Source organism: Rhipicephalus microplus, chromosome 2 (assembly GCF_043290135.1).
Source record: "Rhipicephalus microplus isolate Deutch F79 chromosome 2, USDA_Rmic, whole genome shotgun sequence".
Classification (NCBI taxonomy): Eukaryota; Metazoa; Arthropoda; class Arachnida; order Ixodida; family Ixodidae; genus Rhipicephalus; species Rhipicephalus microplus.
This window is the reverse complement of record NC_134701.1, coordinates 141,595,485-141,620,516: the sequence shown is the minus strand read 5'-3', so window position 1 is coordinate 141,620,516 and position 25,032 is coordinate 141,595,485. Positions and strand designations below refer to the sequence as shown.

At 48.2% G+C, this 25,032-nt stretch overlaps 1 protein-coding gene across 3 annotated transcripts in view; it reads right to left on the bottom strand.

Moving 5' to 3' along the window:
• exp (expansion) overlaps nt 1–25,032 on the bottom strand; it is a 315,831-nt gene that overhangs the window by 169,155 nt on the left and 121,644 nt on the right. For all 3 annotated transcript variants that reach the window (XM_037421926.2, XM_075886875.1, XM_037421925.2), the window contains exon 2: nt 21,987–22,152. In XM_037421926.2, coding sequence (XP_037277823.2) covers nt 21,987–22,152 — 166 coding nt within the window. The remainder of the gene's footprint in view (nt 1–21,986; nt 22,153–25,032) is intronic.

Genomic DNA, 25,032 nt, shown 5'->3' with positions numbered 1-25,032 from the left:
ATTACTTATAAACATCCTCAGGTATTCAGCAATAGAGAGGCCACGTTTATGTTGCCACAGCGTAATATACATAATCCAATCATTCAAGCCACTTGTCTAATATCCTGGTATCACTGGGGCAGTGGAGAAGAAAAAGAAGTGCACGTGAAACTGGTTCCGGAATAACTATAAACCGGTCTTAATTGTGCACATATGTTTCACAAGATGTATAAAGTGGAGATCAAGGAGTGCAGTTGTCTAACTGGCAATAATAAGAGAAAAGTATCGCATTACACTGCCACCTTTATTTTATTTTCGAAAACTCACCTCAAGGGCAAATTACAGTGGCTACCATGGGGGTAAGTACGGGTATACATATAACTGGAAGAATGAATATACAAAAGTACGTTTGAACACTTCTCTATCCGTGTCATTATAAAAAAAAAAATGTTTCCTGAAATAAAGCATGACCAACAAAACGTCGTATTTAGTTCGCTGTACCCGATAATTTGCTATACCAGTGTTCAAATGTACAACAATGTTAAAGTAGACTGCGAACACCATCGGCTACGGTTGAGTGCACTGCACTCAACTGCGGTGTTTCGCAAATATGGTGTGAGCGAAAAGGTAGGATAAACACTGCAGATCGCGTGCGCAACGATTATATTCTGTGTGGAGACCGTCGCATCCCCGAAATGCAGAACGCGCGTGTGCCGCCTTTAATGGCTGGCAGAACGTTTACGAGCCGGGCATCATCATTGCGTCGGCGATGAGACGGCGGCGAAGTCCAAATGACAACCCTCTGAACCTCTTTTACGACTGCGCGCGTCCAGAGAGAAACCCGCCATTGAACGGTGCTGGTACGTAACGTAAACGCACGCAGGATAGAAGAGGAGGGCATATTGCTGCATTGCTGCCTCCTCCCTTGATGTGGCTTGAATTCGAAGATGTGTAGGATAGCTGGCTGGGTCCTTCGAAGGGACACGGCGGTCACGAAGCGTCGTCCTCTTTTTCACGTATGCACCTAATGAATGGTAGGACATTTTGGGCTGTGTGAGGAGCCCTATAGCTGGGTTGCAAACTGCTTGTTTTGTTTACACACCGCTCGATACTTGTCGGCCTGCGCACTTTTGTTCCTACCTTAACTTGTGCGCCAGGTTGATTGGCGGCGGAAGGGTGCCCTAATTGAAGCACGAGAAAATTCTTTGGAAGGGGTATACTTATGGGCTATTCGAATAAAGAGCTCCCTCGGGGCGTGCCCATACAGCAGCCTCTGGAGTGAACCGAATGAGTAAGGAGCTCCAAAGGATACAAGTGGCTTCCACGACCGGCTTCACACAGCGTGTCGTGCTGCTGGAACTGATCGCAGAGGCCACGGTGTACGAAACGTACGGAAAGTGGTAAAGCGTTCGCTTCGTATCCGCGTGCAACGGTACCGATATGAGGCTTGATTTATCGATTGACTCGTTGGTGGTTTGTCACTATTAGAACTGTGTTGCAAACACCTTAACATACATTCGTTCCTAAGTGCAGACTGTCAGCCTCAGTGGATAGGTGCTCGGCTGTCCACCCGCAGGTTGCGGGTTTGATTCCGGCTGCAGTGGTCGCATATCGGTGATGGCGAAACGGAAGAGGCCCGAGTACTGTGTGACGTCAGTGCGCGTTAAAGAGCACCACATGGTCGCAATTTCCGAAGCCCTCCATTCGTATTGTGATTTTAGGACGTAAAGCCCCACGTATTGATATCATTATTATTATTATTATTGAGCGTAGACTAACTTTATCCCCATATTTGTGTTAATCCGCTTCTTCTTGACGTACAGCACGCCTAGATGCTCAATGAATTCGCAAAATAAATAATGAATGTGTGTGAATGAGATTTAAACCTGCTTCAGCGTTAGGGTGGCTTCCTTCAGCAGAGACAAGCTGCGATGTACGCGTTGAATCTCGCAGTCCCATTCTCACCGCTCGCACGGCTAGGCGCACGAATGATGTGCTACACCCGTAATTACCGAGGCGCTGGGAAAGCGAGCTCGCCTGAAGAATAATTTGGTGTTACACAGCTGCAACTGAACTTGGAGATCAACGCGGAAAGACACACATTTCGTATTTTTTATGCCTTGTTTCTATGTTTTTTTACTCATATAAAATCCTTTTTTTTCTCTTTTTCTTTTTGCATTCCACACACGAATTGCGAAGTCTACTTTGTGCACAGAGTAATAGCAACTCGCTTGATTAATATATAGCAAGGGACAGCCGTGAATTCTGCGCGCTGTAGGAATTTCAAGAAGGATGCACTTCACACGAAGCAAGCTTGCTTTAGTTATTCCACAGGAGAAAAATGCAGAGAGATAAGTGGTTTGCCCGGACATTGCTGGCTCCCCCCCCCCCTTTTTTTTGTTAGTTGGCGTAAAAAAAGTAAGTGGACGGTGAGCTAAGCAAGGTATTAGAGCGTTGTTTTGGCATCAGAGCCTGTGTATTGTAATTGCATGGCTGGTCTGCCTAGGTGTCGCTGCGCAAAATATACAAACACCACAAGGACATACCGGACAGCTACACTCTAACATAAGCGTTCTATCTATAGCTACTTCATTTGGCGCTCAGTTAATCATGCGTCGATCTGTAGTGTGGCAGCAAACAGAGCGCCACTAGACTGATTTGAATGCACGGACACAGACACGAGAAATTGCAGTGCTCGAGCAAAAGCGTTATTGGCCGGGCACAGCCACACGTGCGGCACCGCGAGCTGCGATTTCACGGGCGGATAAAAATCTACTTAGCGTGCGTTGCGGTGTGGCAGCCGATGGAAAAATACGCAGCTTGCGAAAGCACCCCGGCCACGTGTGGGACATTCAGTGCGAAAGATACTCATCGGGCGTGCCTTAAGAAAATTGTTCCTTTTACGACCGCAGAGTCGGGCTATTTCGTTTTTTTTTCAACTCGGGACTAAATGAAACACACACTTATTGCGAAGCAAGGTAAGCGCGTAACGGTGACTCACTGTGACACGCTGCAGTGACAAACTCGGTTACGTACCTTCAAAACTGCGACTGCAGTTCAAGCATTAACACCCTTGTTGAGATATTTTTCCCACCTTGGTCATGTTTTATGCATGTAACTAAACCTGTTCCCCTTGGATATAACTTGCTGTCGTAAAGAACCCACGTCAATGCAAGGAAAAGCAGACGTAAAAGAACACAGTAATCGCCAGAGAATAAAATAAAATAAAAACAATAAAGTATAGCGAAAATATGCAAGCTGACCCCGTGGTGAAGCCGTGGTTACGTCACTCGGCTGCTGACTCGAAGGTCATGGGTTTGATCCCGGTCGTGGTGGTTCCATTTCGATGGAGCCAAAATGGTATGAGGCCCGTGTGCTATTCGATCTTAGGGCACGTTAAAGAACGCCAAATGGCGAAAATTCCGGGGCCCTACCCTGCAGCCATTTTCGTAATCATACCGTGGTTTTGGGACTTGAAGTCCGAAATATTAATATTAGGAAGCTGCAAGCTAAGCGTATTGAATAATGCTTCGCGAACACCGTGTCTTTATTTTTTGGTTGCTGATGAACCTCGAATTGCAACTCATGATTACGGAGCTAGACAAGGAGAGCAGAAAGGTGGGTCTTAAAATTAATCTGCAGAAAACGAAAGTAATGTACAACAACCTCGGCAAAGAGCAGCGCTTCGAGATAGGTAATAGTGCACTTGAAGTTGTAAAAGACTATGTCTACTTAGGGCAGGTAATAACCGCAGAGCCGAACCACGAGACTGAAGTAACTAGAAGAATAAGAATGGGGTGGAGCACATTTGGCAAGCACTCTCAAATTATGACAGGTAGTTTGCCACTATCCCTCAAGAGGAAGGTATATAACAGCTGTATCTTGCCGGTTCTTAGCTACGGAGCAGAAACCTGGAGACTTACAAAGAGGGTTCAGCTTAAATTGAGGACGACGCAGCGAGCAATGGAAAGAAAAATGGTAGGTGTAACCTTAAGAGACAAGAAGAGAGCAGAGTGGATTAGGGAACAAACGGGGGTTAAGGATATCATAGCTGAAATCAAGAAGAAGAAATGGACATGGGCAGGGCATGTAGCGCGTAGACAGGATAACCGCTGGTCATTAAGGGTAACTGACTGGATTCCCAGAGAAGGGAAGCGGGTTAGGGGGAGACAGAAGGTTAGGTGGGCAGATGAGATTAAGAAGTTTGCGGGTATAAATTGGCAGCAGCAAGCACAGGACCGGGTTAACTGGCGGAACATGGGAGAGGCCTTTGTCCTGCAGTGGACGTAGTCAGGCTGATGATGATGATGATGATGATGATGATGATGAACCTCGACATGGCGCAAAACGAAACAACGGGAACAAAATAAAGGTGCTAGCTATGTACCATTGCATTTTTTTCATGCAGCCGCACGAGTACGGAACTCAACTCCGAAGGGCCTATGTATATACCTGAATATGACTGATACACGTCAAGCGTTTATTACAGGCATTCTTTTACTTTTTCTTTTATATAACTATGGCTCCTGCAACTTGGACGAGTAATTTGCTCCGCGAATAGCATCTGCACACTTGCATCTCCAGTCGCGTCAATTTGAAATTCCCCGCCAATAACGTCCCGCAGGCAGCGGTCAACCACAGCGGTGGGCAAGCCACAGTGATTGACCAGGGGGTCATATATGAGTTGTTAACTATTTTTGGTTCATTTTTTTTCTCCTGTCCGGAGCACGTCCATCTGCCACATGGAAGACTGACACGGCGTAGAATTATTGCGGACGTACTTCACGATCCTGCTAATAAATGGAGCACGGCAGGCGAAAGACCTTAGATCCTTGGCATCGCAAGAAAGAAAAAAATATAAAACGCAATCCAAGGCGCAGATGGCAACCGTCACGTGACCTGCAAGTATGGCGGCAACTGCAAACGACCAGCCTCAGGGTGTTGGCTGTAAACGCAAGGGAAAGGGACGCGCGGGCAGACATACTCATCTTTATTTTTCTTCTCTTTGAATTATACGCCACGAGTTTCTATAAATACATATAAAGACACTCCACGCGTGCAAGCGCACGTCAACTGTAACCGTACTTGGTCGACCCAACGGTCATATTGTTTGCCCTCGAGGAAGGTCTAGTGTGGAAAAAAATGTATAAATAATAGAACTCGCCACGGCCCACAAGTCTGCGACCACAAATGGCCCTCCGCAAAGGTCACGAGCATGGGTAGATTCCCTTTCTTTCCCTCACTCTTTCCCCTCTAGTCTTGGCGGTGTTCCTCTTTCTACAGGCATCTTTCTAACGCATACATGGCGACGCTTGTTACGCCGAGAGCCAGTGGCCTCTTTCTTACAAGCAGAGGAGCTTCTTATAACCATGGTTCCTGGCTTTGTCTTTTTGTCGCCGTTCCGTTTCGCTTGCTCCCTGAACCCCTTGTCTATATACCTGTCCGAGCCAGTGAGGTTCGAAGACGTCTCGTTGGTTCCGAGAGGATGTTTATTTTCTTTTTTTCTCTCTCTGTCAATGTTCTCGTGTAACAGCTTGGCGTATGCGGGGACTACCAGAAACGTACTACGTACCCCTGCCTTTCATCCCCTGACTTGTCATCTGTCAAAAAAAAAAAAAAAAAAAAACGCCAGGCCTGCGTGGTAGGCACAGCACAGTCACAGCGAAAGCTAGAAGAGCTGCCTTTCAGAACCTCTTCAAAACACTCATTGGGTAACTACCGCAAGCAAACTTGCTTGGTACCCACTAGGGCATTAATAATAAACTTTTGGGTAGTAGGCCGGCATCCGCTATACTATTTTTCGTCATCGTTCTGAGAAGCGTGGTATCCGCTAAACACTTGTAAGGAATTTTGTGACAATAGTTCATGCAGTGGCTGATAACGATGAGGAATTCTGGCTGTAGTTAGTATGCGCCACAGTTAATAGGGAAACAAGAACAAGCTTTTGTATGGGTTGGATCATTGGGCGGCCCACTCGTTATGCTAATCACACTGTGCGACGACTGGTTGTTCTTTCCCTGTTTTAAAACGCTTTATAAATCGTATTAACGCGATTGCTTTCCCGACATCAAATCTGCCTACGGCAAGTTTGACAACGATCCACAAGCACCGGTGTAGCTCAGTGGTAGAATACTGGGCTGGCACCCAGCAGACCCAGGTTTGTGCCCCATCGTGCCATTGGTGTTAAGTCATGCATGCCTGCAAGGTCTCCCCCCCCCCCCCCCTAATTTGGCGCGATGTAGTTGCGGACACCGGCGGCGGCGGCGGCGGCGGCGGCGGCGGCGGCGGCGGCGGACAACATGCAACTGCGCGTGACCCGAAAAATGATCTCATAACAGCTTTCGCTGTAAAAAAGCGAAAATGGCGGCTTGGCAAAGGACCATAAAAAAAGTAAAGCTGCAAAAATGATGACAAGAAACGGGACATACCTAAATAGACGCATATTATCTTTAAACTTTCGATCTTTGTATTCGCTTGTGCAAATAAAACCCGAAACTCAACGTGGCGCATGTCTAATTCGACGTTTACGTTTGTGTACCTCACGATAACGGTTTTTGTTAGCGGCGGTGCACCCTGTATTTTGCGTAAGTGGTGATTGGTTGCGCAAGTGCGCTTAAGTGACTCTCGCTACGCTGACAAACGAGAAAATTGCGGGGGCAGCTGTACATGCCAGATTGACGTAAGGGCTAGCAATGAGACGGTAATACATAATTACGCGGTCGCTGCCGGCATATATACCTCATGTATATACTCCGTCGCAGAGACTTCGTGACTGTGACCTAGTAGTATGCGACACGTAGTACACGTACAGTGTGCAATCTCGTTGACTGACGATGATGTTTACGTTCACCCTTACACCGTAAGGGTGAACGTATACTACCCTTACACCGTCCTTTCACCCGTTTGGCTCAGTATAATAGGGATCGTATATATAGTTATGGTCATAGCGGCGCCAAAGTACGTATGAGTGATTTTGCCTGGCAATGCTGTTTCCGCCATCATTTGCTCTGGTTTGACGATGACTTCGCGATATAGGCTGGACCTATGATAGCATGTCGGGAAGCTTGATTTGGTCTTATCCATCTCATTTTTTCCCTTAGGTGCATCTTGTATGAAGGAAACTTCGTTCGAACAAATGTACACGACATAACGGTGCCACTCTGACAGCAACAACAAAAAAAGAAAAGAAATGTGCTCGGCAGTTTCAAGCGCGAGTGAAAGGATCACTCCCCCCTCGTTTATGCGGTGATCACTGGGCCACCCACTCTGCCGTACGCAGGATCAGAGTGATGCGGCAGTTTTGACCAAGACCGCCCAACCACTCACTGTCTTCTGTAGACATCCGGAACTAAACGCTTTGATACTCGAGTAGGAAAGAAAAAGAAAGAAAAAGAATACCATACTAAAGCACAAGCGTAAGCAGAACCAGAGTCACGGTGGTGAAGAGACAAGCTGGCCGGTCTGCATCCCTAACGCGGATAGTTACGCACTGGTAAGCGGCTGCGTTTGACCGGCATATTGCCCGGCAATCGCAGACCGTCCGGTCGGCTACTCGATCGCTTCCGGCTCCAGTCAGCCGCGGCAAAGGGTCAAAACTATTGCACGCTTTCAGCCAGCAGGATATAGTGAAACTCTCTCCGTAACATGCAAACAAAACAATAAAAACCTTAGATGAACAGGCATGGTCCTTCTCCGTGTCCGTCCGTCTCCATCGCCAGAACCCAACAGTAGGATGTACAGAGAGGCGCACTCTTTAAAGGGAGTACTTGAGTGCAGAGCATGGCCATATGCCGTTCTCTTGCAAAAGCATCATGGCTTAGATGTGTATATAGTACTTCATGGTGTTGGAAGTTGGGACTCCTTTAGACGGAGTATACTGCCGTGCTTTAACAATCATCCATATCTACTTGCCGTTAGGGGTGCAGGAAAGTGAAAGGTCTTCATTCGAGTGTTTCCATTGACAGTGCACTGTACTGTACACCCGTAGGCGAGGAGCCCGGTTACTATAATGTGGGTTATCTCAACTGGGTTCTGTAGCGGGCAATGTGTGAAATATGTGAACACTTATGGCTTACTTCGCACCAGAGTTCAGGTCGTACACGACATTACGGAGGTATTACTGTGTCGTACAGAGGCGATGACCACACTTGCATGGTCGTGTGTGCATGTGCGGCGCGAGGAAGTTTTGGCGCGGCGAACATAGGATGTGAATGGCCAAGCAATACATGAGAACGTGACCAAGCGGCAGCTGCACTATTATTGTTCACGCTTTGCACAATCCCGCTGCCGGTATGCGCCTTATCCTCTGTGCGACATGTACACCCTATCACAACATAGTAAAGCTCGTTTGCCCATTTTCAGAAATGGGTCGATAGTCATCAATTCCTCGTAATAGGCCTAAATTACACCTATATAATTGTCAATTTGAACTTTACTTCGTCTCCCTCATTCCTTTACACCCTTTTTTTTCCTTCCCAAGCACACGGTAACAAACCGGAGTCCTCTTCTGGTTAACCTCCCCGTCTTTCTTTTATCTCTCTCTCTTCAGTTCGTTAGGTAATTCTATAGCTGTACCTGCTGCGTAAGTGAACATGCTTGTACTATGATGTACGGCTTTAGGTAGCTATCGACTAGCAACATTGCAAAAGATGCTTGCCTATTTACAGTGATACAATTGGGCAATGCATAGGAACTGATGCATTGTGTAATTACGGTAATCAAAACCCGCTTTACCAGTAAGCAATAAAATTTCCTCAGTAGTGGGGACCATTGTGGGGACGGTTAAATACAGCTATTTTATGGTATACGGTAATAGCACAGAACTTTAAATAGCACTTTCTCTCTCTCTTCGTTCTTTTTTTTAAACGTAAGAAGATCCCTGCGCTATATAGTAAATGGGCCTAAAAAGCTGAAGGCTCCCTTAAAAAGAAAAAAAAAGGGGGGGGGGGGTGGCTTTTCACCACTCATGGATCATAGCTGAACAAGTTAGCTCCGCCGACACACCCGTGTTTCAGCAATGGAAATGAAAACAATGAAACTGGAGCGCCTGATTGACAATAAGGAAGAAGCGCGGGGAGGTCGCTAGCCCGCACGAAACGATATTCGGAAGTTACGGCATGACATCACAGAGAGCACCTGCATCTATATGCGGTCCTCTACAGGACGTGTGACACTGCCCGTGTAACTTTCACTTCCTGCTATCCGGAACGGCCGGCCGGTAATCCGAGCACGGACAGTATAAACGCCAAGTGCGCGGGCTACACTGGGCATGCTTCGGAACAACTGGCCGCACCACTGCTTCACGGAAACTGCATCGAAACGCGCTTATATACGGCCCATCGATTTACCGGCTCACAAAGGCGTCGATAATAGCCGCCTTGCACAAGAGTTTGGGCAGGCGCGGGCGTGCAACCAGGTCAGCGCCACTCTTCCCCGCCCGAAGACAATGAGGAAACGGCTTTTCAAATGACGTTTTGCGCATCGAAAAGAAAGAACGAGAGAAAAAAAAACCCCTAGACGCCGAAAACGGTTCTCCCGTGCGGCAACAATGGGTGGCCCGTCAAACCACGCCCGAGAAGAATGGCGGAGCGAAGGCCACCGGACTGGCCTCCTTCGATGATCAAATGCTCGCCCGAGGCCTATGATTTTGTCGACTGTAGAGGGCGTCGTTTAACGCCCATATTCGGTAGCCTTCTATAAGGACGCTTTGCCTCCCTATGGGCACCACGGTCAGCTACAAACTAGCACTTTTTTAGGCGCCTCAGACGTGCTTGGTCGTCATGGCCTATGCTTACGTCAGGGAAGCGCGAAACATTGAATAATAATAAAATATGGGGATTTTTACGTACCAAAACCATCATATGATTATGAGAAATGCCGTAATGGAGGGCTCCGGGAATTTCGACCGTCTAGTCTTCTTTAAGGTGCACTGACATCGCACAGAACGTTGATCTCTACCGTTTCGACTCTATCAAAATGCGACAACCACAGACGAGATCGAACCAGTGACCTTCGTTCGCGTCAGCGGCCGAGCACGCTCCTACACCACGGCGGACAAGTTTGAACAAGGAACGCACACAACCAGGACAAGCGATGGAATTCGAGTGGTGTTACTTGCCAGAGGCAAGTAACACCACTCGACACTAACTGATCATTAACGTTGGTCTGCAAAGCTACATACTTCATGGAGAATATCGGAAGCATACAAAACTTCATTCGTTCTAGCAACAAGGCAAGTATGCGTTATGACAGAGGAAGGCAAACGATGACATCTACGTGAGGACAATGGAACAAAAACATCTAATCAAAGCAGGATCATTGCGCGCATTACGAGTAAGCTAGATAATGTTCATCATAGGTTTGCTACTTCAGCGTGCGGACGTTAAGCAGGAAATACACATACATACAGCAAGATACGCATGCATACATACGCGATGTACTATGCCATTGGCCTCCTTTTATTTCACGACAGAAGAGCGAATCACTTTATGCAATCTCAATACACCGTCGGTGCCTGAAGCACCACGCGGCGACTTTTGACGGCGCGGTCACGTTCCTTAAACGTCGCATATTATGGACCAACCCAGGGTCGTTTTGAGTTTAGCGTAGCGTTATTTTTCTACCGATAAGAAGAGGTATCTTCTAACGATCGTATATTTCATGTATAGCGTTACGAAACAAACGCTGGCACGGCTGCCCGTTGCCTCTATTTACAAAACAGCGGGGCTGGTGGCTTGTACGCAACCCCGCCGGGCTACCGGCCTCTGGACACATGCGAAGCCGACCTTGGCAGATTGAATACCCGCCTGTCCCGCACTGGCATATAACGAGCGGACTCCCGTCCAAATGGCCTCTGGATCCGTTACAACAATACCATCGATATAGTAGGCGAGTCACTCGCAAGCGCTTCTCGGCGAGAGTTACGGCAACGACGTTCCTGCTAGAGAAACAACGACGAGTAGGCTGGCGCCAGATATGTTAGCGTCGGTCGTCGTGCTCCCGAAAGGGGTGACCATGAACCCACTCGCAGGCTGTGCAACAATGATCTGTTTTCTATCCGCTTTCGTCAGCATGGCGCACACTAGCGCTGTTCGGGCAGCAGCAACGCATGAATGTCCACACGAAAGCAATAAGCCACGCCGTGTGAGACAACCGAAACCCCCCTCATCCTGTCCCAAAGCCTTTCTCCTCAGGTTACTGCAAGTGCCGCAGGGCCGGCCAGTTGACCAGAGACGCAATACTCTCCCTCATTGAGTCGCTCCGGCGTCTTCGTTATGTTTTCTCCTTACTTCTCTCTCTCTCCCTGCCAATTCAATAGCGACTCGGTGGTCCGAGGCGTTGCAATACCCTCGCGGCGACCGCTGATTCAACACGGTTCCCCTACGGTGCTGACCGCCATGGCATTCGACGCGTTCGCGCTGTTTCTTATCGGACGGTGAGGGTGGCATAGGTGCTATGACCTGTGCTCAAAGCAGCCAGCCTCTGCAAGACGTGGGTCTCTTTCTGGTGTGTCACAACGATGAAGCGTGGCTATGCAGCGCCGCTTGGAAATGGCGGGGCAATGTTGCCAGGGGGTGTGAGGCGTTGGGAGGGTTACGATGGCGCGACTCTGCAATGACAGGGAAGGTTGCGCGTCATCATGATGGCCGGGCGTTACAGTGAAAGCGCGAATGTGACGGGATGAAGAAGAAAAAGAAGTGGCCTCCTCTCTAGAAAGAAGAGGAGAATGGCGGCCACAAAAGCATTGGTGCTTCAGGGACAAGGCGCTCCCGGCCGTTCTCGGTGAGCGCAGCGTACTGGGAGGTCGTCAACTAACACACAGTGAGAACGCGGATTGCGCGATCTTGCCCGGCGATTTCTGGCTGGCAATCTCTCTCTCTCTCTTTCTCTTTATCCTCTCCTCCATCGCCCTCTGTGTACGCAGTGTACGAAGACCTCTCGCCCGCCGCGTCCTCTTCGTTGGCAGGAAGCTCGTGCCGCAACGGAGCAATGTCTTGGTATAGCGTTGGTCAACCAGCAGCCCACGCACGACGCTCGCAGGTTGGAAATGGGGGAGTGCCTACCCGGTGGATGCGGCACGTTGTCTATTGAGCCGATTAAGTGGCGGCGAGAGAGGCGGTGGACGAGACCGAGACGGCGAAACCGTGGCCCAGCCAAAGGCCGGTCTCTTGCGTCAGGTTCCATTGTTGGCCTGATGGTGCTCTCTCATTCGACGCAGGCATTTCCCGCGCGGAATTTCCTTTGTGGAGCCGCACCTCATGTTCGTTGCTCAGGACAGCGTCCTCATCTATATTCTCCTCCTGCCGTGTCCAATGACTTGACACTCTCGCAGTGGTATCTTTCGTGTGTTGGGATGAAGTTGTCAGGGTGCCAACAGTGCCGTGCCCGCAGCCCGGCCGACTGTTGCTTTCACTTCGAAGTATGCCTTTGTCACACGTCACTCTTCCATATAAAGCGGTGTGTATGGAGGGCCTGCTGGAGCAACCTTGTCGACAGGAATTGGACGCGGAGCATCAGGTGGCCAAGCGGTGTCTTCTTGCTTGATTCATTACACGGCGTGGCGTCAGTAATGTATGGGGGTGACACAACATGGATTGTTTACAGGTTCTCCATTCGAAGAGCTATATGTCTATAGTCTGCTTTTTTCTACAAACGATAGGCTATGAACACATCTTGCTTACGCTTCTTTTCTGCGACAGAACGCCATTGCAAAACACAAAGTTGGGCGGTGTAATAATTGTAAATTTTGTGTGCATTAAGAAACAAACGGAGCTACCTACGGCTCCACATTCATTTACTAGCTAGTATGAATAAACACCTCCGCTCTTGAGCATTTCTTGAGCGGCGTATGTCGCCGGAGACAAGTTTTGTCCTCGTTAAGAAAGCAGTTGCCTACCAGAAGGATGACATTGACAGCACAGCAGGGGGGAAACGAGGAGGTATTGAGTTCCGCTGGCCTGACACACCCGTTTGTGGCAATACACATCACCCTCTCGTCTTTTTTTTTTTTCTCCTCCGCGACCTGTGTCGTATCTGATCTGCTCTCTTCTCCGCTTTTGTGGTTGCAGAGAGAGAGCGAAGCGCGCAAGTATGGGCGTAGTTCATATATATATACATTGACGAAGAGACCCCTACAAGCTGGCACGATAGCTGCAGTCACTCCCCAATTCAAGAATTTATTTATCTCTTCAACTTTCCACGTTATACTGAGCTTCACCCTTGGTCCTCATTCACCATGATGTACTTGAGGTTATTTTCCTCGTCTGCTGACCCGAAGGTGGCCGACCGCTGCAGTCGCATTTCGATAGAGGCAGAATGCAAGATATCTTGCACTTTAATTCAGGTGCACGTCAAGGAACCACGAGTAGAAGAAGTTTTCGAAGCCCTTCGCTATGGACTCATTTTGGGATTTCGGAGTGTAAACATCTTGCTCACTACTTTGAAAAAAAAATTGACAAAGAACAAAATGGCAGAACACAAGCGTGACGTTCTACGCCGATTTTGCTTCGCTGTAGCACGCAAAAGGTTTACACTATAGATACTATATACTTCTGGCCCCTACCCTGGCCCTTCTAGCAGTTCCAGGTAATGAATCTTCTGAACCTTAGCTCTCCACCCGCAACTTTTCCTGAGAGCGCGACGTTGTGCGGCGTAGACCTACTTTTACGTGTTCGTGGATGCCCCTTCGGGCCCATCGTGACAAGGTGGTCTTCACGTATGCTTACGTTCGCTCGCTTGCGTGCACGCATGCGCGCGACCAGAAGCAGCGGCCGTACACACATTCGTGCCGCGTGCGGTGGCTTCCGTAAGGAAACGCAGCGGACCGGAGCCGCCGCTGCATTGTCTCAGCGCCCGCCCATTACGTCACACACGGTCCACTTCCCGAGTGCTCGCTTGGCTCGCAAGTTCGCCGTCGTGAATCGACCCGCGGCTTCTGGGATGACCCCCCCTCCCCGCCTTATGTGGCCATTATCCGCGTGTCAGATGGGGTCGCGCCTGTGTGTCCGCCGGAACAACGGGTGTGAGAAAGGAACAACGGAAAGTGCTCGAAGGTGAAGACAGGCCGTTCGCTGACGACCGGCAGTCGCGACGATTGTTTATGTGCGCTTCGACAGGGTACAGCACGTGAGCTGGCCCTGCCTCGGTGGTCTAGTGGCTAAGGTACTCAGATGCTGACCGGCAGGTCACGGGTTCGAATCCCGGCTGCGGCGACTGCATTGCCGATGGAGGCGGAAATATTGTAGGCCTGTGTGCTCAGATTTGGGTACACGTTAAAGAACCCCAGGTGGTCGAAATTGCAGCAGCCCTTCACTACGGCGTCTCTCATTATCATATGGTGGTTTTGGGACGTTAAACCCCACATATCAATAAATCCCGTGAGCTGCGACTCAACGAGAGTGCCTGGTATAACTTTGAGGGATGAGATGATCGTACCCAGAGCGTAGTGACAATGTTTGAACAACGTCCTCGTTGATTATTGCCTCGGAAGACACGGATAGTATTCGTGCTAACGACCGATGCATGAGGCCTGGGTTGCACTGTCCACGTACGAGCAAATGTTGAGTGCATTTATTATTACTCTATACATTATATTCCACATTCCACGGCGTAGGATAGCTGACCAGGCACTTTCATGTGTGAGAGAGAAAAAGATGGTTCAGTGTCCATGGCCGTTAATGTTGCCAATGCCATCCTGACATTAAAACCAATTGATGCTCATTTCAATAACCAGCCAAATGTAATAAGCCAGTAATAGGGGCGTATACGCGTAGTTGGTCGCTGATGCCACACCACCGCCACATATAACCGAGGCATATTTAACGTCTCCGGGATGCGCACCGAGAAGGTGGGGAAAGAAGGAACTGTGGAGTTCAAAGGAACCAAAGTGATTTCGAAACTATGCAGCAGTCTTGTTGAGCAAAGGGATGAGTATATGTGCATGTAAAAAGGAAAAAGCGTACAGAGTGACAAAAAGGTGCTCGCTGTTAGGGCTTATTCAACGCTCACGTTTCTTTGTGTAGTGAAATGCGACGCCGTCATTCACTTTTCGTGATCTATTTTTGCGTCTGTATTGAAAACGCTGGCGTGATAAAAAAGATACACACATACATACATACATGCATGCATACATACATGCATACATACATACATACATGCATACATACATACATACATACATACATACATACATACATACATACATACATACATACATACATACATACATACATACATACATACATACATACATACATACATACATACTTACATGCAAAAGCCTAGTGGCTCGGCTGCTGTACTGCAGGTCGCGGGATGGAATCCCAGCCGTAGTGGCCATATTTTCAGAGTGGAGGTGAAAATGTTGTATAGGCCCATGCAGCTAGATTTAGGTGGGCGTTAAAGATCCTCGGGTGGTCGTAAAATACCGGAGCCCTCCACTACGGCATCTCTCGTATTCATATTGTGGTTTTGGAGCGTTAAATGCCAACAATTATTATACATGTACGAAAAAAAAGACCATCTTGCACTTAGATGAAGGTGCGTTTCAGAGAATCCAATGTGGCCTAAATAGATCAGAAGTATAGCCATGAAAGCGCAGCTCATCATCATATCGTAATATTGGCAGGTGACAGATTATAACACAATATTTTGTTTATCAATTCGTCTTACTGAGCTTGAGCACTAGGTACGCACGACACATTGTATGGTAATAGCACGATAAGCTGCGCAAGGTAAGACGACCTTTAAGGCGTAACTACTGACATAATTTTGACGCGCCTCCGTGTCGGAGCATGCACTAACGTGTCGGGCTGCTCGGGCATCAAAACCTTCCCGTCCGCCGAAATGAACGTGCGCCGATCGCTCTGCATACAATGTCCGGGTCATCATGTTGTCACAAGGCTCCCTTTGTTGTTACCCCGCAACAGCTGGCTCGAATTATCGGCTTTCGCTCTCAGCGTTGACCAGAACCTGTCGCGGGAGCGCGCCGCTAGGCGTACGTGAGCTCGTCACTTGAGCCAACTCCTACGCCTTTTTTTTCATTATTATTTTTGCCCTTCATTCTCGCAAAACAGGACCCGGGGAAAACCAGTCTAAGGTCGCAAACCGGAGCACGCGATTTTCATTGTTCTCGAGAAGGCGCCGCGCGGCGGGCAACGTCAAAACTGCCGTATAACAACGTTCGAACAAACAGAATCCCGTTCAGGTATTCGTGACGGCGACCGAAGACTTTGACGGGTCGTTTTCGTGGACGGCCCGTCCTTGCCACACTTTCACTCCGGACAGGACAAGCCGCGCAGGCACGTAGCTACCTGTTGTTGTGATTGCGCATTTCTTCGCTTTCAGCCGATGAAGGCAGGGTGTATGTAGGCCATTTATGACACAGTAGGTTGTATGTACTGTGTGCGTATCGATATTGTGACCCTCGAATGTCCGATATCACATATAATATCTTAAAGAAAAATAGATACGCAAAAGATGAAACCACGAGCATGAGCAACGAGCGGACGAACGAAAGAGATATTGCCTCACGTAACATCGGTGCTGGAAGGATTTGACTGAAGATTCGGCATTTGAGAGATGCTGTTCTGTTTAGATATCGGGGGTTTAACGTCCCAAAACCACCATATGATTATGAGAGACGCTGTAGAGGAGGGCTCTGGAAATTTCGACCACCTGGGCTTCTTTAACGTGCACCCAAATCTGAGCACACAGGCCTACAACATTTCCGCCTCCATCGGAAATGCAGCCGCCGTAGCCGAGATTCGATCCCGCGACCTGCGGGTCAGCAGCCGAGTATAGACCACCACGGCGGGGGGACGCTGTTCTGTTTAGTCCGCAAACACAGCCTTTAACAAACACGTTACTTGACGTAAACAACACTGAACTACCGAGGCCCTCTTGCTTCAACGACCACCAGCCCCAAACAAACAAACAAAAAACAATAAAACCTATACACAAGATAGACGCGAAGGCGTGCTTATTTACGGGTTTACATTATTTTCTTCGGGCTTTTGTTCATTTCGTTTGCTGGTATCTATTTTTGTTCGTGCTGTTCAGCTTCTTATGGTGCATTTTTTCCCGTCCTAAGGGCGATTCCGCACTTATCTTGCCCGACACGGTAACTTTTTTTTTCTTTCTTTGCGCCCTCTATATGCTAATCAAATGGTTGCCGCTGTCAGAACGTGTCGACCAAATGTCGTATATTTTGTCTTTATTACACATTTGTAAGCACGTCAACATTCAGCATATGTGCGCGGATTACCATTTGCATGTACACTGTCCTTGCGTATGGTCGGGCACTGCCACGGCCGCTGACGGCGATCCCTCAAAGGACACCGAGTCCGGCCCTGAACTCGACGTTTAACATTCCGTCTACGCGTGCGTATAGAGCCACTTATTCTTCCTTATGCCGCTATTACGCGCGTCCTCGTTCGTTTGTTCGCCTATTGCTCACGACACGCAAAGAGGTCAACGAGTGCCCCGCCGCCTCGATCAGTTGGCGGCCAGAGTGAGCCGAAAGGTGAAATAACTGCACGTGAACTCAGCCTCCCATCGAAAATGAACGTTCTCCGATCGCTTCTTACACGCACACGCGACCAGTTCCTCGCAACAGGGACAGAGAGCAGCAGACTCATCAACCGTAATCCAACATCCTTCTACCTCTCTCTGTCTTGAAGATCACGAATCTCCATCAGCCGCGATCCCACCGAGACCTCACCCCGCAGCCCCTCAACCGATCGCCTTGGACCAACGGGGCTTCGACTGTGACCCACTTGGCCCCTTCGGTTGTGGCAAGACAACTCGCTCGCCTAGCTGGCCCTGCTGTTCTTCCTCGGCTTGCGCCGGGCTCGCGTGCCTGCGGCTTAAGCGACGTCACGAAGCGGGGTTTAATTGCGACTCCCCCGAATCACGAGGCAGGCTCGCGTGCGAGAACGTGCGTTTACAAACGTACATACTGCACGTAACGGCACGGGTGTACGGTGCACTTGTTTATACGCGTGCGCTTTTTTTTTTTTGCCTCTGTGGATTGTTGTACGCAGTGGCGGAAGTTCGCACCTGCACGGTGTCAACTTTTTTCTTTGTTTCTGTTTCCCGCCAGGACGTCGTCGTCGGTGACACACGTCTCGCGCGAAACGTACTTCCTTTCACAGCGTAGCACCCAAGATTACGAAACGACGTACTCGTGCACGCAGTTCGTGCCTTGGTCGTTCGCTAGCGCCCTCTACCTCAGCGTCGTCGCTGACGTACTCGCAGAGTGCCGTGCCGACAGCCGCGACACTTCTGACAGATGATACTTGCTCGCAATTACAGAGCGCTGAGGGAATACGATTCTGGTACAACGCTGTCTTGCACAAGTGTTTCGTCAAAGTCTAAATGCATATGAAGTGGTGACTACGATTGCGAATGTATTCGTCGTAAAAGCTGGTACACGTGGGGCTGCCATCGCGCGGCCGTCAACATGTAGCCAATATGTGGGGCACTTGATCGTAAGCACGAGTCGGCTCATGCAGCGTCCGGGCGTGTTCGAATGGTAAACCACAGCCTTTCTCTCTTCCGTCTTGACATGACCGCCGTGTTTCACGTAAGTTAAACTGAAAAATAAGAAAGTTCCTCTATTTATTACTGTCGAGGCTATTTTCGTAAAGGAATTCGGTAACTTGACTAGGACCTTTTCATGTGTGTGTGAGTTGCGACATTCCGTACCACCGCACAAGAAAGAATAATGAGAAATTCTGTTGAACTAAACTCGCTCATGCAACTATATCTTATAAGTGAAAAAAAAAAACAGTAGTCACACAAGGCAGTGAATGTAACACCTATCAGTGTTTGGCGATTAACGGTTTAGAAAAGACGGACTAGAGAGCAATTAATGGACGGTGAGTGAGTGAAAGAACTTGATTAGGTCCACAATCGACGCGAGCAATTCAGCGCCACCTGGGTCCACCGCTTGCAACCAGGCATACACTCTTAGAACAAAGCGATTCAAAGTTGCTGATAAGATTCGCTAATCCGGTCTCCTACTAGGCATGTCGGAACTCGAAAACATCCCACATGTCGCTCTCAAAGCCTGATTCAGGCATCTTCTCACTGAGCCATGGCAGGCCTAGTAGATGTTCCACGCATGTCACAAGGATGCAGCGGTCAGCCTGCATAACGGTATCCTTTGCGAAGCACCAGAAGCACGTACAGGAGTACCGCTCGATACGTTTTCGGTGGCCGTAGATGTAGATAAGAGGCGCGCCGACTTCGAGATAACGCAATGAGGCAACCGTACAGACCCAGACTGACCCCTCCTATAGCTTAACAACAAGAGCGTGACAAAGTACGCTACGCAGAACGAATACGGGAGGCGAGAGACCTTGGGCCCATCAGAAAAAGGTGGCCTTTCTTGTATGCGACGTGATCACGATACGAAGGGGCGCCGAGCGAGCGATCGTGAAGGCCTCGCGCTGAGTCGTGAACGCAGGGCGCGAATTTGCATCATGAACCCACGGTGGGCTTCAGCATGTACTCGCACTAGGTCACCGCTCACTTCGGAGTGCCTTAGCCCCCTTTTGCACCTCTTTACGCCACGGCTTCTTTCAAGATTGTTCTTGCGGTTCGTTGTTGCCTTCGTTTATTTTGTATGTGTTTGTTTTCTTCGCACAAGCTGATGATTGTAACAATCGTGATCGGGCGACGGCGTGATAGGAGCAAATCGTCCACGCTCGAACGGCTTTTCGTGGTTGCCATCGACCGCTGCGAGAGTGTACGAGACATAGCGGGGCCGCATCGTGTGCAGCCATACTGCGCGTGCGCAGCGCGTTATACGACGGCCCTGCTCGGCGGGCACGAAGTTCTCAATGCGGGAGACAATTAAGGGGGGACATTAAAGTGATTTCGAGGACACTGGCAATAGGAGCGAGGAGCGAACCACTGAGCCGGCTCTCAACGACTGGCAACACTGTACGCACCCACGAAGCGGTGCTGTATGTATAGGTCGAGTCTATCCATTTCATGCTGCGGGCATTTCTAAATGGTAGTGACAGACAAGATCTTAGCAATGCCGAGGACATTGAGCAATTACAAAGTCCATTTGAGAAATGAGCTTGCCAGCCTGGCGAGGTCGCTTGTATGACAGAGGGTGCCATTACACCTTGGCTGATGACGTTCCAGAGCGGAAGTCAAGTGGTGTTGCTTACCGAAGTGATTCGAAAGGTTCTATATAAGAAGAAATGCTAACTTTTCACCCTGTTAATCTTGCATATCACGACAAAGAAAGGAAGAAAAAAGGAAAGGAACCATACTGCACTTATATTGCCTGGCAGATGTAGGCTATATATACGTGGCGCAAAATGAGACACGAAACAAAGTGCAACATTTTGGCTTTGCTGGCTAGCTAATACACAAACTACTTTTTTGTTTCTCTTTTTAAGCCATATGCACTGCCCCCACTTGTCTACCTTTTTATGTTTAAAAGTTGATGGGGACTCGAAGCGTTCACGCGTGAAAGATTACGCGGCTAGTGTCCGCACGTGATAGTGACCCATCAAAAAGGGGTTAAATATTGTTCAACCAAAATTTAGGATCCATGCATGAAGCTATTCAGGCGTCAGTACAACGAGATAAGTATTTATTTTGTTACTTGATACGTCTAGCTACTTACTGCCAAATGTTTAGTTCATTTGGTACCCTGGGCCAAAACTAAAATATTTGAACTATGGCATGCCAGAGGGGCAAAACGCGAGATAATGGCATCAAGCTACCTTAGAGAGTGCTTATTAAGTTAACCAATCACCTGCACTTATTATATTTCAATTCTTTGTTCAGGAGGTTTTTCGGACCTACAAGAGAGTATCACCTAGAGCTTCCTTGCAGAAAAACGACATGAAAAAGCACTTATTGCTGTTGAGGGCAGGGCTCATTCTATTCGCGCTACATCGAGTATATAGTTCCATATCTTCATAGATGCTCTCAAGAGGGGCATGAACAACTGAAAGAGTCTCCAACCTGAGACGTTAATGAATACGTCTTTGAATCGAGTTTTGTGATAATTTTTTCATAAAAAAATTTTAAAAGTAACAAGCGATAGAAAATCCGGAATTCACCGCGTCACAAAGCCCGACTAAAGAAGTTGAAAGTCACGAAATGCTCGTGCAGTTCTGCACAAAATTGACAAAGAAAGGTGAAGAAGGGGCGTGAGAACATATCTAGATTTGAATCATTAAAACATCTGGTGAACATCTGATGATGAAAAAACATCAGTTCAAAGAAAAATGATGCTGTTTGATCTGCGAGAAGTTTACGAGCAAGAGGGCGCCGGAGTGAGTCTGGATTCATTGCATGGAGTGCAAGAACTGGGCTTATGTGGTCTATGTGAGGGTTATATACTATAGAACAACTGAACAGATGACATTTTTTAGTCCTGTCTCGTTTTTGCTCACAGATCGGGGCAAAACGAGACACCTGGTGTCGTTATTTATTTATTTTTATAATAAACTTTCGAACTGTGGAAACATGGTCATACTTATGTAGCACACACTTTATATCTAAAGGAAACTTCCTGCAGTGACGTTTATGGTAACGAGTGGGATAAAAATATATATTCACTGTTTTCCAACTTTTGTCGCGTTTTGCCTCACCATACCCTATTTCTCAAACTAAGCAATAATAATCTTTAAGGGTCCTGGCAAAGTAGAAGGGGTGTGGTCGTGTCTTTCTTTTTTTTTCTCGGCTAGAGCATGACGTGTTTGCATGCCACACATTCGCGGAAAAGAAACAAAAAAAGAGAGCCAAATATGTGCAGACGTGGTCAACGGTAAACGTAGCAGGATGCCTTAGTGGGCACATAGTGGAACAGACGCCATGCTTTGCCAAAACTTGTACGCGCCAGCGGTGTACGGTCGTTTCTTGTTGAGTTACGCCAGCGCCTAGAGGAGGCTATGGTTACGCGAACGGGAGAGAAAGAGAGCGAGAGACAAAAAAACACGTATCGGACGGGATGAAGATGATGGATGGTTACGCACCTTAAAGAGCTTCTCCTTCTGGTACCAGACGTCCTCTTCGTCCTCGACGGTAAAGTCCACGTTCAGCTCGTCCCGGGACCGGGAGAGGATCTTCCGCCGGCTGATCATGGTCGCCTCCGAGATGCTGGCCTCCTCACCCGTTGACTCCGCCGCCGAGGGCTCACTCCTGTTGTTTTGGTGGAAAAGGGGGAAGAAAGATACAGGGTGAGAGGTCGACCGCGTGTATGGACCCCTACGCTCACTACATACCTATCAGCATACGTTATAAAATACCGCATGGCACAGATTTGACGCAGCACGGCAGGAGCATTGACATTCAGGAATTGACCCGGAAGGAACGAATGAAAACAACTTTTGTTAAGTGTGAAAGAATTTTGTTGAAGTGTGTATTAATACGCCACCAATCGGTTATCATCATTGAACTGACAAGGTTGCTGGCGCAACGTTTCTCTACATGTTAATACAGACAAACAAAATTTATTTACGTATTCATTTACTATAATAAATATCACGCCACGTTATTATTGTATATCTAAACAGAAGAATACCTTCACAAAGCTTGCAGCGCCAACAACCAAGCCTATACCAAGAACTAATGCCTCGATTTTTGCTACACACATGGTTTTTGCATGCCTTTTCCTTCGTAATTACCAAGGTGCGACTGCTATCGAACGAACACCATAGTGCCTCCTATTCTCCAAAAGTTCTCCATTTCTAACATTATAGAGTTACGAGGGCAGAAAGCTCGCAGCCTCGATCTATGTCAAAACGTAAGAGATAGCAAGCAGCGCAACGTACGGGAATCAGCTGCATAGAAACTGCCGTTTTAATCGGCACAGTTGCCGCGCGAGAGAACAGACAAATTAAACCAAAGCAGAACGAGTTTCTTTGTTGTTGATCTATTAAAGGATCAAAGAGCGAAGAAATCAACCATCGGCCAGCAGGACATCGTTAGAGAACTCCTATATAAGCGCACTGATTCCGTAAAGGCGACCAAACTGGCTTTTTATTTCCTCATTTTTTCGCCCAGTTTGTCTCCGGTACACCTCGGGGAACCCTGAGGCAAAAAAAAAGAAAAAAAAGAAAAGAAAACAAAAAAGAAAGACTTTTCGAGCAATTACAATGGCGACGCGACGACGCCAAAACAATCGGTCCCGGGAGTTCGACCCACAAAGGCAAATCCGTTAGCGCACCCCCCTTTGTTTCTTTGCACGGGCTCGCTTCCGGAGTCAGACGAGGCTGCGGTAAGCTGTAAGCTTCAGGGCGTGTGCTCCATTTACTAACTATACGGACCGTTAGGCCTAGCCGACACCTGGTTCGTTCCGCGACGCGTCCTAAAACGGTCCCCTAAATTTGCAACGCACGTACGCTGGGACCCTTTTGTCTTCTGAGCGAGACGAGGGACATTAGATGTGAAGAAAAAATAAGCACGAAGATTCGTTTCTTATATGACCCGCCAGGTCTTTCCTACAGAACTCTCTCTCGAGACGGGGCGGATGAGTAAGGGTGACTGGCTCCAAAGAGCCTACAGCCAAAGGTGAGTACTTCTTTAACCCGATCCTGAGAGACAGCAACACACTGCATGCCATTCCAAACAGTCAGAAAGAAAGAAAAACGAAAAGCAGAGAGGATAACCAGGTATCATTTGGTTTGCTACCCTACACGACAAAAGGAGGAAAGGGGAAGAAAAGAATGGAGAAAGGAAGAAGGAAAGAGATGTTAAGTAATACGCTACGGCACGCACAGCAGGGCGTATACCGCAAAAGCCCAGGAGGTCATGAAACTGCAAACCGTCACATATAGAATAGGTCGACTTCGACCGTCTCAGATGCAGTACACTGATGTTAACGGATGCTCGCAAGGACAGGCTCCACGGTATCCGGAACTTGCAACGCGACCCCGTCAGCTCGAACAGTGAGAGGTGGCGGTGCGAAAATTAAGGCATGGCAAGACTGTAAAATTCACTAACCTGCTCGTGGGAAAGAGAACAGAGGTAAAAGAGACAGAGAGAGGGGGAAAATCATGAGCATATATCTTAAAGAGAAAATAAAAAAAAGAACATTAGGAATAGTGTACAATATTCACTCAAGGGCTAAGGAGTAGCCGGCGCCTTATTTATGCACTATCATCTCCGTATATATCACATCAATGAGCATGATGGAAAAAGTCTACATCATTCACAGTTGATACGAATAGTACACCGTAGCTACGCTCGGACAGATTTTAGTACATCTTCTGAGGTTGACTAATCCTGGATACAGTGCATGCAACGTCAGAGTGAACTCGAGTGACTCGCAGCATGAACCAACAGAGCGGACCAGCAAGTGCACCACAGTCATGTAATACAGCAGATATATACCAAGAAGCCATCATTCGACCTCGACCATTATATTGTGCCGGCGTCAGCCCGGTCTCCTGCATCTGAAGCCTATTTTGTGTCACCGAAGTGTATTCCACCGAAGCAAAGTTTCAACGGGTAACCTTTGATCTACGGCGTCTCTCATTTTGGCGCCAAGGTGACAGCAAGAAAGATGTATGACGTGACGGTGTTCGCCGGAGAGAAGTAGTAGCCTATCGCTTAGCTTTCTTCGCCCACACCGTTTTTTTCTTGGCTAAAAAAAACACGTCTTGTCTTCCTGTGGAAGTAAGAAAAGCCGTTATTGGTCATGTCAGAAATGGCGAGCCGCAAAATCCATACGTGACAGCAGCCCCGAACAGTGGACTTGCTATACAACGCCTCATCGCTCCCGAAGCACAGAGTACATCTATATACACTTCAAGCCGCATAGTATACGCATAGGCGAGAAAGATATCCACTTGCGTCAGGCGGAATACGTTTCGGGGACGTACTTAAGAAAGGCCCAAAGAAAGAGTGGTGAAGACGGGCGTCGAAGGGGAGCATCGAGCTCAGTTCTTCGTGAAACGTGCTGCTCTCGCCGCAAAAGCCGGAAGGGGTCAGCATAGAACACATATTCTGGGAGCTGCTATGGCAGAGTCACGAATGCTCGCTTAGGGGCTCCTTCCTACTTTGCTCTTGTTTTTTACG